Here is a 13,698-nt window from a genome sequence, read left to right as displayed (position 1 = left end):
GTTTTAAAATGTATCTAACGAGCGAAAGCGAGTTTGATACGTTTTTAAACAACGATTTGTGAGATAAATGGTATCTAACGGACACGAATGTATTATTCTATTTCTTACATATCCTCAAAAACCAGGCTTTAAACAAATTTTAACATTATTTACAGCCCTTGCACATACGCGTCACAGACAAATGATTGTCAGGTTAACTATACGTCACAGTGTAATTGATTTCGATCGTGCTTGGGTTTTTTTTTCATTGGATGTATGACATTGGTGACCAGGCCTGGTGCTTATACAACTTTTTAAGTCTGGACTCGAAACTCTAACACAGTCTGAGACACTAATGTCATGACAAAGCCTAACAAATTGTATGAGTGTGACGTCATTAGAGATTGAGTCAGGACTCTAAACGTTTTATATGCACGGGCCCTGGCGGTCACCTAGGAGCAGCCAGTCGTATGTCTTGAACTTGTTAACACACGTACGTGTATATGTGTGTTAACAAGTATGTGTTTTCAAAAATAACGGGTGTGGACATGAGTTCGACCCTTACCCCCTTTTAATGGTTAAGGTAGTTTTATGGATAGGGTTAGGGTTAGTCTTTAGAGCCTTTGATATAGAGGGGTACGGGTCAAACTCTTTTCCGGGTGTGTAAGAAGTAATTTTAGTCGCCAAAAAGCCTCTGTTAGTCCGGAACATCTTACAATGAGTTCACATTCAAGATGTTTCATTTAACATAGTTTTATTTTGTTTGTGGGGTGGAGGTTCATTTAAATTCTGAAATTAAATATATATTCATATGCATGCTTTCAGATACAATTTGTGACACCCAATAACCGATGTATATTTTTGTGCTGGGTTGTCGTTAAATATCCATTCATTCATTCATGCGTTCAGAATGGTCTGTTTTGTCAAATGCTCTATCTTCATGTTTATTCACAGTGATGCAATCTGAAAACAATTGAATGATATGAGTGCATGAGCGTTAATTTGCATGTTTACTCACAGTGATGCAATCTGAAAACAATTGAATGATATGAGTGCATGAGCGTTAATTTGCATGTTTACTCACAGTGATACAATCTGAAAACAATTGAATGATATGAGTGCATGAGCGTTAATTTGCATGTTTACTCACAGTGATGCAATCTGAAAACAATTGAATGATATGAGTGCATGAGCGTTAATTTGCATGTTTACTCACAGTGATGCAATCTGAAAACAATTGAATGATATCAGTGCATGAGCGTTAATTTGCATGTTTACTCACAGTGATGCAATCTGAAAACAATTGAATGATATGAGTGCATGAGCGTTAATTTGCATGTTTACTCACAGTGATACAATCTGAAAACAATTGAATGATATCAGTGCATGAGCGTTAATTTGCATGTTTACCTGGCCGGGGCGGGACGTAGCCCAATGGTAAAGCGTACACCTGAAGTGCGGTCGGTCTAGGATCGATACCCGTTGGTGGGTCCTTTTGGGCTATTTCTCGTTCCAGCCAGTGCACCACGACTGGAATATATCAAAGGCTGTGGTATGTGTTCTCCAGTTTGTGGGCTGGTGCATATAAAAGATCCCTTGCTGCTAATGGAAAAAATGTAGCGGGTTTCCTCTATGACTGTGTCAAAAATTACCATATGTTTGACATCCAATAGCCGATGATTAATAAATCATTGTGCTCTAGTGGTCTCGTTAAACAAAAAAACTTTAAGACAAACTGTTTTGTTTACCTGGCCATCTACTATGATAACTCACTATGACATTTGTATATATCAATTTGTTACTGTCAGGTAACCCTGGTGTCAGCCTTGGACATTTATGAAGATGACGAAGCAGAACTGATTCTTTGTTACAACCGTAAGTACATTACTTGATATCATTCACACTGTATAACGTGTAGATCCAAGTACATGGACACAGCCATGAATCTCACAAGACCGAAACTATCATTAAACAGAATTGTGTACAACATTCAGAGTAGAACTACTGGTGATTTATTGTTACACACAGACAAACATAAATTAATATTTCATTATGTTTCTAATAATGATGATGATGATGATGATGATGAATATTTCAATGTTTATAATAATGATGATGATGATGATGAATATTTCAATGTTTATAATAATGATGATGATCATGATAATGAATAATAATATAATAATAATACTAGTAATGATGACGACGATGATGATGATGATAACGATGATGATGACGATGATGATGATGATGATGATGATGATGATGATATTTATGTTTTTGTAGAAATGTTAAAATGTAATTTTATTGTTGTTGTATTATGTATTTACTTTTTATTGTTCTTCAGACGTGAGTCATTTTCAGAAGTTGAAAGAAGAACAATGTCATGATTATGATTTCTACTGGAACTCTGAACCCCATTCTATAGGTGAGTAATACTAAACTGCTTGAGATTACATATACTCTCTCATCCGTGTGTTAATCATCGATATCAATAATTCTCTAGAGGTAACATAATGCTGTTCAGGTAAACATACGTTATGTCATCTACTATGTCTTTTACTTTCTAGGGTCTTTTATATAACCTTAGAATCGAGACTTTAATACAGTCTGGAGACCTCAATGCCACACTGTTAAAGTTTCGAGACTTGTTAAATTCTTGGCTCTTGATTTTACTTTTATAATCACAAATTCACGAAAATTTTGTATTCTTGAATTTAATATGACATCTTTAAACATATCTTACAGTTATAGCACTACATACATTTTACTATGACGAGGATACATTTTTTTTCCAGTTTGTGCCTTCCCCTACGTCATGGCCTTCACCCCAGATACAATAGAAATCCGTCTGATCATCAACGGGAACCTCGTGCACACGATGACGATGCCAGACCTCACCATGATCACTTCCAAGGTAAAACAATCACAGAAGACCATCCAACAACTGTTAGAGCATGTACAAATATTTTTAAAATGTCAACTAGCAGTAATCAAACCTACAGTACTCTGGGGGATGGGACGTAGCCCAGTAGTAGAGCGCTCGCTTGATGCGTGGTCGGTTTGGGATCGATCCCCATTTGTGGGCCCATTGGGCCATTTCTCGTCATAGCCAGTGCACCATGACTGATATATTAATGACCGTGGTATGTGCTATCCTGTCTGTGTTATGGTATAAAAGATCCATTGCTACTAATGGAAAAATGTAGCGGTTTTTCTCTCTATGACTGTGTCGAAATTACCATATGTTTGACATCCTATAACCGACCGGCCTCGGTGGCGTAGTGGTTAGGCCATCGGTCAACAGGCTGGTAGGTACTGGGTTCGGATCCCAGTCGAGGCATGGGATTTTTAATCCAGATACCGACTCCAAACCCTGAGTGTGCTCCGCAAGGCTCAATGGGTAGGTGTAAACCACTTGCACCAACCAGTGATCCATAACTGGTTCAACAAAGGCCATGGTTTGTGCTATCCTGCCTGTGGGAAGTGCAAATAAAAGATCCCTTGCTGCCTGTCGTAAAAGAGTAGCCTATGTGGCGACAGCGGGTTTCCTCTAAAGAAATATGTGTGGTCCTTACCCATATGTCTGCCGCCATATAACCGTAAATAAAATGTGTTGAGTGCGTCGTTAAATAAAACACTTCTTTCTTTCTTTCCAATAGCCGATGATTAATAAATCAGTGTGCTCTAATGGTGTCGTTAAACAAAACAAACTTCTTCTTCTACCGACTCTGTTACTCACATTAATCGAGATACCGACTCCAAACCCTGAGTGAGTGCTCCGCAAGGCTCAATGGGTAGGTGTAAACCACTTGCACCGACCAGTGATCCATAACTGGTTCAACAAAGGCCATGGTTTGTGCTATCCTGCCTGTGGGAAGCGCAAATAAAAGATCCCTTGCTGCCTGTCGTAAAAAGAGTAGCCTATGTGGCGACAGCGGGTTTCCTCTAAAAACAGTGTCAGAATGACCATATGTTTGACGTCCAATAGCCGATGATAAGATAAAAAATCAATGTGCTCTAGCGGCGTCGTTAAATAAAACAAACTTTACTTTACTTTACTGTTACTCACATGGCCTTAACCTCTCTGCCAACCAGGTCTTCCACAGAAATGGAAGTCCCAGTTAACCATAGTTAAGAAAGCGTGCTGGTAGACATTCCGTTTGAAACTAATGTAAGAGTTTATATCAATATACAGTAATTTGTTTTATTTCAACGGGGAAGATGCAGGATTGTTATACTGAAAAGGTCACGTACAGTACCAGATAGTGGATCATGGAAGCAATCACGACTTTGCTTAAAACATTCTTTTGACTGTCTTATGCAAGGATATGATTTTGATCTCGAAATACGATTTTATCATTTAGATTATATAAGTAGTCTTCCCTGCAATCACCCATATGGCCAATGTAATAACACCTCACAAACTGATTTAAGATTAGAAATAACATCATTACATTCATCTGTTAAATACTGAATTTTCAGGCAATTTTAAGTTCATGGAGGTTGTGCAGATCCCCAACACAGGGATGATCATCTGTGTCAGCAATAGAACACTTTTACCGCATATCCCTCCCGTGGTTTAACAGTTAATTTCTCCAATTAAACAAATGTTAAAACAGCATTTTAGAGCATTCAAGTTTATGGAGAGAGTGTAGACCTCTTGCGCATCACACACACACCCCCCCCCCCCCCCCCCCCACCCGTCCCCATCTGTGCCACTAATAGAGCATTATACTTGCCCCTCCTTCCGGTGTTCTAGTTCATGTCGCTAATTAATCATGCTGCACCTTTGTTATTGATGTCTTCTATTTTTGACAAATGACAAGTTCATTACTGCCTAAAAGGTAAAACGAAGTCTGAAAGTATGCAACAATACCAGGTTTTTTCTAACCATGTCTGCATTTCTGTTACATGACAGTCATTAGAAATATAATCAACAATAAATATCGTAGGATTAACCATGTGATTGCAAAGGGCAAACAATGTTAATATATTAAATCGTAATGAACATCAAAGGTTTCAGAAACACTTAAATCATATGAATACTATAAGATAAGATACGATTCATCAGCAATGCAACATTGCATGCCGCCTATTGCCAAGTATTAAATAAAATGTAAGATTAAAATATAATGACATAACAATGGGCCGAATTTTCAAAGTATATTTTTTTCTTATGTGTAACTGTATATATTTATAATCCGTGAGTAGGCGTCCGAAATGTTACATATATACATTCACACACAAGGATTATATATACAGGTATATATATATGTATGTATGTATGTATGTATGTATGTATGTGAACACTGTATATTTTTTGTTTTAGTGTGACATTTACTTTTCATCATCTGCATCAAGAACAAACACACCAACAGAGAAATCAAGAGAGAAAGAGCAGTCCTTTTCACCACCCCCTTCTCCCTCTTGTAAGTATGAAGAATGGGGAAAGACGATTGTGTACATAATATATATGTTGTATAATATTGACAGAGGAATAAACGTCCAGGCCATTGCATATTACATATATATGTTAGCTCAGTATATGGCCATAAGATCTATGTTCGAGTCTGGACTTTAAATATTTTATATGCATAGACTCAGAGTATTAGAAAAGTGAGGACTTTATTGGTCCACAATACTCCTGGACTGGAATCCTGAGCCCCTCCCCCAACTCCCACACTTGATGACCATACGATACAGTCCGAACGTGTTATATTCATAGACTCGTTTCTATTCATAGACTCTAGAGTATCAGAAAAGAGAAGACTTTATAAGTCTATAGGGATTGGGAAAAGGAAGATTGTACTCTTCCCTAACTCCTACTTCCCTAACTCCCACTTTCTCATATCATACTTCACCAACTCCCACACTTGATGATCATAAAATTTATCTTTTGGTCCTATATACATTTTCAATAGTCGAAAATGGTCATTTAAACATTTTCTATATTGTTTTTCTGTTGTTATCAAATTATCATGACTGAAGCATCTAAAACAACCACATAAGCATGATACTGGATAACCCCATTTCAAATATTGTTCCTCTTAGGCTTGTTTTAAACTAAAAGAGATCAGTAAATTAGACTATAATTTAGAGGTCTTGAATTTGTCTGCCATATTTCTTTTAATAATTATTAAACAGCAGATTTCTCTTACAATGCATGGGTCTACTGGGTTTAATGCTGTACAGTTATATTCATTATATAAATATGTAACATTTCTTTCTTTGAAGATTTGTATTCATTCACAGCGAAAACCTCGTCAGGGCCAGTGGTGAACATTTACAAAATCCCACTCACCTGTTTGGCGGGTCAGATGAGCACAGACAAGGGTGTTCCTGCGGCGACGGGCTCCCCTCCGTCGACTCTCCTGGCACCCATTACCAACAATGGTGACCGTTCTCCAGGTGTTCTCAAGAGAAGCCCTTTAGTCAGGACGAAAAGAGCAGCTTCTAGTCTACCATCTGACAGCAAAGTATGTATCAAATCATGATCGGTTGAATGTCAGTGATTACATGGGGTCGAAATTGGCAGAATTCCGGGCGGAAATTCGGTTCGACAAGCTACTAATTCTGTAGGACCGAATTAAAACCAGCCAGATCAAAGATGATTATAATATATAAACTCAAAATACTTGCCGGTCCGCCGGGATAGTAGGCTAAACGATATCCAAGTACGTGTTGATGTTTACAGCAAAATCTGATCAGGATGACAGTATTTCTACCTCTGTTATCATAAGGAAGCCAGTGGTGGATCTTTAGGAAGGATGACTCCTCGTTTACCCATTTTTACAATGCAGAAAGTGATAGTTTCTTACAACGAGGAACTTAAAGTTCTGTGGGGCCAGCAGTGAACACGGTTCTAATTGTAAGGGGCAACATACTCTATTCTAAATCTCAAAAAACTAATTAAAAGAGCGTCTACAATATCGCCTCCCATACCCCCTCTATCTCTCTCTCTCTCTCTCTCTTCTGGCACCCATTACCAACAATGGTGACCGTTCTCCAGGTGTTCTCAAGAGAAGCCCTTTAGTCAGGACGAAAAGAGCAGCTTCTAGTCTACCATCTGACAGCAAAGTATGTATCAAAGCATGATCGGTTGAATGTCAGTGATTACAGGGGGTCGAAATTGGCAGAATTCCGGCCGGAACTTCGATTCGACAAGTTACTAATTCTGTAGGACCGAATCAAAACCAGCCGGATCAAAGATGATTATAATATATAAACTCAAAATACTTGCCGGTCCGCCGGGATGGTATGCTAAACAATATCCAAGTACGTGTTGATGTTTACAGCAAAATCTGATCGGGATGACAGTATTTCTACCTCTGTTATCATAAGGAAGCCAGTGGTGGATCTTTAGGAAGGATGTCTTCCATTTTCACAATGCAGAAAGTGATAGTTTCTTACAACGGGGAACTGAAAGTTCTGTGGGACCAGTAGTGAATACTGTTCTAATTGTAAGGGGGCAACATACTCTATTCTAAAACTCAAAAAACTAATTAAAAGAGGAGTCCTTCGTCTGTCTCCATCCTCTACAGAATGTCCATAAAAAGAGCTTCCATCTGGATTTGCTACTTGGGTATTATGCATGCAAGTCCTACTTCCATACCCACCCTTATGTATTCCATTCTTTTGGTATACATTTTATTTGGTTGCCTTATGGATACAAAATGATGCCGTATGACTGACTATGCCATCTCATGACGCACCTTGTTTACATAATCAAAGTCATCGTGGATGATGATTTGCAATTGTTTTGCTGAATATCTTCTTATAACGAGAATTATATAATAATAGCAGACCTTTCCCCAGGATATTTTTAAAGCGCTTACATTTTCAGTGACAGCTGGGTTGTTTATGACAATTAGTAATCAACTATTGTTAAATGAAAGGGTGCTGAGGGCCCTGCACCTAATTAGGTATGAAGGACATGTTTCAACTGTTAGAAGTGTGAATACCTGTGTTCTACTGTAAAGTTTTAAAAGTTGTTACAACCAACAGCTGATTTTCACATATAGCCAATTAAAGCATAGAGGCAATTGATTTAAGGCCCTTACATGATGCCAAAGTGCTTACTTGCACACCTAAGCCGTAGTGGGCCCCTACGCCATATGGTTCTGGGGAAACCCTTGAATATGCTTGCACTGAATAAAAAACAAAATGCTGTTTCAATGTGGACAAAAGTCGATTTTACCCTTTGTTAACATATTTTCATGATGCCAAGCTGAGAACTCTTCTGTTTTATTTAAGAACAGTTTTCTTACCTTTCAATTCAGGAGAAAGACCGTCATGACTCGTCAAGTTCAGACTCTGGAATAACAATGCTCAGAACAAACGAGTTTAGCCCGCCATCAAGTCCCTTCAACAAAGTATCACCGACTGTCGACTCGGAACCGGAAACGGATCTTGTATGATGTCATCGAGTGCTTTTGAGAATCTCAACAACAAATTTGTGATGAAGAGTGTATTTTATATTTATTTTTTGTCAGATATTTTGAGATATAGATCTAGTCATGTATTTGTGCGTGATTCAATGATGAACTGTTTTTGTTATCTTGGAACCGATGGTGCTGCCTAATTCTAATCGTGTATGATGGATAACTGCTACTGATGTGGATTACTTCTGTTGAGCCATCAGCCATCAAGCGTATCACTATTTTTTTTTTCATATGGTGGATATTTTCAAATTGAGAATGTGCACTATGTTTTGTCAAAGACTTCTCGACGTTTTTTAAATACATTGTTCGATGATTTTAATACACAAACATCTTTTCACGATGGATCTAAACTCTTAATGAGTGAGTGTGTGCGTGTAAGGATTGGTGATGTAAATGCGAATATATTTCGCCGTTATTCGTGCACATTTATGTTTGAGAGATGACGTCATCAAATATATTTCGACGATGGTCCTAGACTCCCCTTATGTGTATTTGTGATTTCTCGATGACCTGAATACACAGACATCTTTTGACACTGAATTTTGTGTATTCACATTTGTAATTTACCCATGACGTGCAAACACGAACAGCTTCAAACATCTCGACTTTATGACTAATTAGTAATCTACCACGATTCTTAAATTGTTGCCATTTCCTGAATGGGACTCTGCATAATGTGTGTTTGTATTGCGATCTATTCGTGATCAGTCTATGATCTGCTACATAATAGCCTTTTGGAAATATTGCTGCTTCGTTTTGTGTATATGTGATTGGTTATGGTTTGCCACAGACATTTAGATGTGTCATATTTCTGCCTATCTGTCTTGTGCACATGATTATCAATGATATGACTCTGAAATGATACGTGTGTGCGTGTACATATACGTTTTATTGACATCTTCACAGACTTGTGATACACGTTTTGTGTATGTGTACATCAAGTTCACACGTTTGTTAAAACCTTATGTATGTGTGTGTTTGGACGATTTGCTACAGGCGTCTAAAATATCGCCTACCATACCCCCCCTCCCCCCCCCCCTCTCTCTCTCTCTCTCTCTCTCTCTCTCTCTCTCTCTCTCTCTCTCTCTCTCTCTCTCTCTCTCTCTCTCTCTCTCTCTCTCTCTCTCTCTCTCTCTCTCTCTCTCTCTCTCTCTCTCTCTCTCTCTCTGTGTGTGTGTGTGTGTGTGTATGTATGTGATGTACAAATGATCTAATAACTAACACCTGCACCATTTGCTTATTCTACCTGTGTACATGAGCATCTGCAAATCCTATTACTTCAGCTTTAGCATGTGTAAGTACATTTTCTAGATTTCATCATAACTTGTTTTAATGTTCTCATTCTACCTGTGAATATGTGTGCACCTGTGATTGAAACTGTTTGTAAATACACTCCAGTTTAATGAACGTTGACAAAATAATGTTATGTTAATACGTTGATTTTATGTTTTTCTAGTCCATATCAGAAACACAAATTGAATTTGTGTGTATATATATATATATATATGGAATATTGTTTTGTATGATAGTTCGAATGTTTCAATTGCACTATATGCTCAATACTATAATATATAGAATATTTGTTACTACAAATGTTAAATTACTATATTGTGCGTTGAGTGAAAGTGTGTATTTAATATGTTCGATTTTTGTGTTTATTTATACTTTCAAAGCTGGATTAGAATTCAAGGTCGAAGGCTTTAAATTGTGTATATAATACTTTCTAATCCAGTCAAAAGATACACGGTTCTGCGTGAAGCGCTATGGCCCTAATTTCAGAGCGAACCGCTAAATTAAAAGTAAACATCACAAGTACACGAGTACACATTTTACAGAACACATAAAGGCTCTTTTGTGTATCTGCAAATTACCAGACCACCACAACTGGTATATCAAAAACCGTGGTATGCACTGTCCTGTCTATTTGAAAGTGCATATAAAATACCCCATGCTGCTAATTTGTAAGCTTCTTTTATACTGACTGTTTGACGTGTATTCTGGGCAGGAAAATCAGAAAGCTGAATTTCGTGCCCCGAACATCGTGCTTGAACCTCATTTGGTTTTAAAATAAATTTCTAGAAAATGTATATTTAATATATATAATAATAGTAATAATATTTAACATATTTCAATTTTCTCATTTAATACTGAGAAATTATTGTAGTAAAAATGAGGTTCGTTTGCCGAAACAGACATTACATTTTGCGTCTAAATCCGACAACGTGCTCAGCATAATCTCGAATGTTCAGTGGTTTATAAAACGAACTCCTCATTAAATATATTTCCATCATTTTGCTGTGTAAATTATATTGAACAATTATTGGTGCAATCACATGTTTTTGGTGTGTGTTCCACATATATAGTGTTTAATCTAGTCTAAACGATACACATTTCGCCAATCCGGATCCTTTTTTATATTCATTACTATCGTTTATACACCGCTTTTTGATGTTTGGACGTGTAAAAATGAAATATTATAATATACAACTTGATATGTAGACAACCTCTGCAATTAACAAAATGTCTGCGGCAAAAATAAATATGCCAAAACACAACAACATGAGAATTAAAAACTCTACAGCAATCTCCACGGCATTGCTGATTGCCGTGGACAATCGCAAGGGTCGTGTATGTGTATACTTCACATGTTGTGCCATGAAATCTTCAAGTGTAGCATGTCTGTAAGACTTTAAGAAGTTTGCTTGTGTACGATTTTAAACGCTTGGCGTCTAATGTCTTCTGAATAACGCACTGATTATGTTATACGCCAATGAAATTTAGGACTTCTGATTTTGTTGGGGAATTTTACTTCACCTCTTTGTGTTGAAATTGATCTTTCGGATAATAATCCACAGAACCATTTAATTTAGGTTTTGTTCTACTAAACTTGTTGATATATATTAATCAAAGCATTGTTTATCAAATTATATGCACACATCCGTCAAAGAGATTTGAGAGATTCAAATATATCGGGCAGGATCTGTGCTTAACGGAACTATCCTGAGTTTTTGGCGATTATTATTATTTATGTTTTGTTATTTTATTTTATGCCATGTGTCAGTCCCACATGGATATCTAGCTATCTTTACGACATTTTTGCAAGCCTATCTACATATTGTTATTGTTGGGGTTTTTGTTCTATTTAATGGAGCACATTGATTTATTAATCATCGGATAGTGGATGTCAAACATTTGATAATTCTGACATATAGACTTAGAGAGGAAATCCACTATAGTTTGTCTATTAGTAGCAAGGGATCTTTTATATGCATCTTTTATAGACAGGAAAGCACATACCACGGCCTTTGATATACCAGTCGGTGGGCACTGTCTGGAACACGGCTAGTATATCAAAGGCTATGGTATGTGCTACCATGTCTGTGGGATGGTGCATATAAAAGATCAATTTTGACCGCATAATTTTTATTCTGTTTTTGTTTTGAACTGTATAAGAATAGAATACTAGTTAAAATGAGTGCAGAACGCATTCTTGCGTTTAAAACGGATATCCAACTTAAAACGCGTGACAAATTTAACTGTCATTCCATAATTCTTTCTCTTCATTAGTTTTGATTAGGTTTTTTTTTACAAGGTTTAGAACATTCAATACACAGGATTTCCCTTAGTACAACTGAATATCAATTACTGCCAATCAAAATATAGTGTACATGTATTAAATAATGTTAAAATATGTGAAATGTAAAGTTTGTCGTGCACCGCCTATGTAAATATACGTCTATGAAATAAAGTATTTGTATATTTTCACGTCAGATGTGATAATGTATATTGTTTTTGTGTATCTATACATATATATATATATATCTCTACACAGCATCTGTTAATGTCCATTGAAGAAATATGTCTATTTTTCACTGTACTGTTTATAAGGCCAAAAATTAAAACTGAATTCCACATTGTTTTTTTCTTGTTTGTCATTTTGTTTTCGGAAAGGAGAAATAAATCGCCATATTTGGGGATTTTATTGTAAAAACAAGAGTCGAGAACACTAGAGCACATTGATTTATTTATGATCGGCTATTAGAAAGTAAAGTGTGTTTTATTTAACGACGCCACTAGAGCACATTGATTTTTATATCTTATCATCGGCTATTGGACGTCAAACATATGGTCATTCTGACACTGTTTTGTAGAGGAAACCCGCTGTCGCCACATAGGCTACTCTTTTACGACAGGCAGCAAGGGATCTTTTATTTGCGCTTCCCACAGGCAGGATACCCATTGAGCCTTAGGGAGCACTCACTCAGGGTTTGGAGTCGGTATCTGGATTAAAAATCCCATGCCTCGACTGGGATCCGAACCCAGTACCTACCAGCCTGTAGACCGATGGCCTAACCACGACGCCACCGAGGCCGGTCGGCTATTAGATGTCAAATGTGGGTTTTTTTAATATAATTTTGACATTTAATCTTAGAGATGAAACCACTACGTTTCCAGTAGTAACAAGGGATCTTTTATATGCACCATCCCACAGACATGATATATACCATGGCATTTGATATACCAGACGTGATACATTGGCAGGAACGATAAATAGCTCAAAGAGGGGGGGGGGGGGGGGGTTAGCTATAGAACAAGTGTACTTGTTCGTGTTGTGGCGGGTGGCAACTGCATCAATCTAATTAAAATTAGTTCCACTATTACATGTGGATCTAACAGCAGCCCGTTGGAGCTCATGTCCAGTTGACCTTTCATTCGACCAATCAAAACCTTACTTGCAAAATCATGCCAGTGATTTGAAAAGAATTTGAAAACTTTCGGGGTTATGTCGAGGGTATACGAAATGATTCGGGTGAATTACGAAGTATGCCGGTAACTAATTGCAATATAAAATTTTATATAAAATTTGTTTCAAGACAAAAAAAAACCCGCGTGATGGTATAGCCATGAAATCTGTTTATACTAGTATACAATCCAGAGTTTATTACTGCATTTTTTCCCCTGTTTATTCAATGTTGAAATAGATCAACAAGGTCGCCTATTGTATTAATAGTCTCGCCCGATATTTTTAGAATTTGCATGCTCCCGAATAACGCTATAAAAGGCGAAGTGTAATTTGTCGATATTTAAAGTGTTATTTATAGATGACATGTCACCTGGACATGGGAGTCCACGCAATGCTGTTAGATCTACCGGTAGACCCAGTAGAGCTAATTTTAATCTGATTGCAACTGCATCTTATACCTCCTCTATACGGCATGGACGTAATTATATTTATTACGCCATCTGGGACGTATCACGCGTCATCGACTGACGC

The 13,698-nt window shown here is 37.2% G+C and overlaps 1 protein-coding gene across 4 annotated transcripts in view; it reads left to right on the top strand.

Annotated features, from left to right (window-relative positions):
- The window catches only part of LOC121384740 (GTPase-activating Rap/Ran-GAP domain-like protein 3), a 178,554-nt gene extending 166,212 nt beyond the window's left edge, over positions 1–12,342 (top strand). For 2 of the 4 annotated variants that reach the window (XM_041515272.1, XM_041515275.1), the window contains exons 23-29: positions 1,788–1,854; positions 2,327–2,407; positions 2,778–2,896; positions 5,312–5,411; positions 6,217–6,375; positions 6,977–7,059; positions 8,241–12,342. In XM_041515272.1, the coding sequence (XP_041371206.1) occupies positions 1,788–1,854; positions 2,327–2,407; positions 2,778–2,896; positions 5,312–5,411; positions 6,217–6,375; positions 6,977–7,059; positions 8,241–8,399 (768 nt within the window). In that variant the 3' untranslated portion in view covers positions 8,400–12,342. The remainder of the gene's footprint in view (positions 1–1,787; positions 1,855–2,326; positions 2,408–2,777; positions 2,897–5,311; positions 5,412–6,216; positions 6,376–6,976; positions 7,060–8,240) is intronic. The other 2 variants (XM_041515273.1, XM_041515274.1) reach the window with 2 other exon arrangements.
- Positions 12,343–13,698: the final 1,356 nt, after the last annotated feature.

This window comes from Gigantopelta aegis, chromosome 10, assembly GCF_016097555.1.
Source record: "Gigantopelta aegis isolate Gae_Host chromosome 10, Gae_host_genome, whole genome shotgun sequence".
Lineage (NCBI taxonomy): Eukaryota > Metazoa > Mollusca > Gastropoda > Neomphalida > Peltospiridae > Gigantopelta > Gigantopelta aegis.
This window is presented reverse-complemented; position numbering and strand designations above follow the sequence as displayed.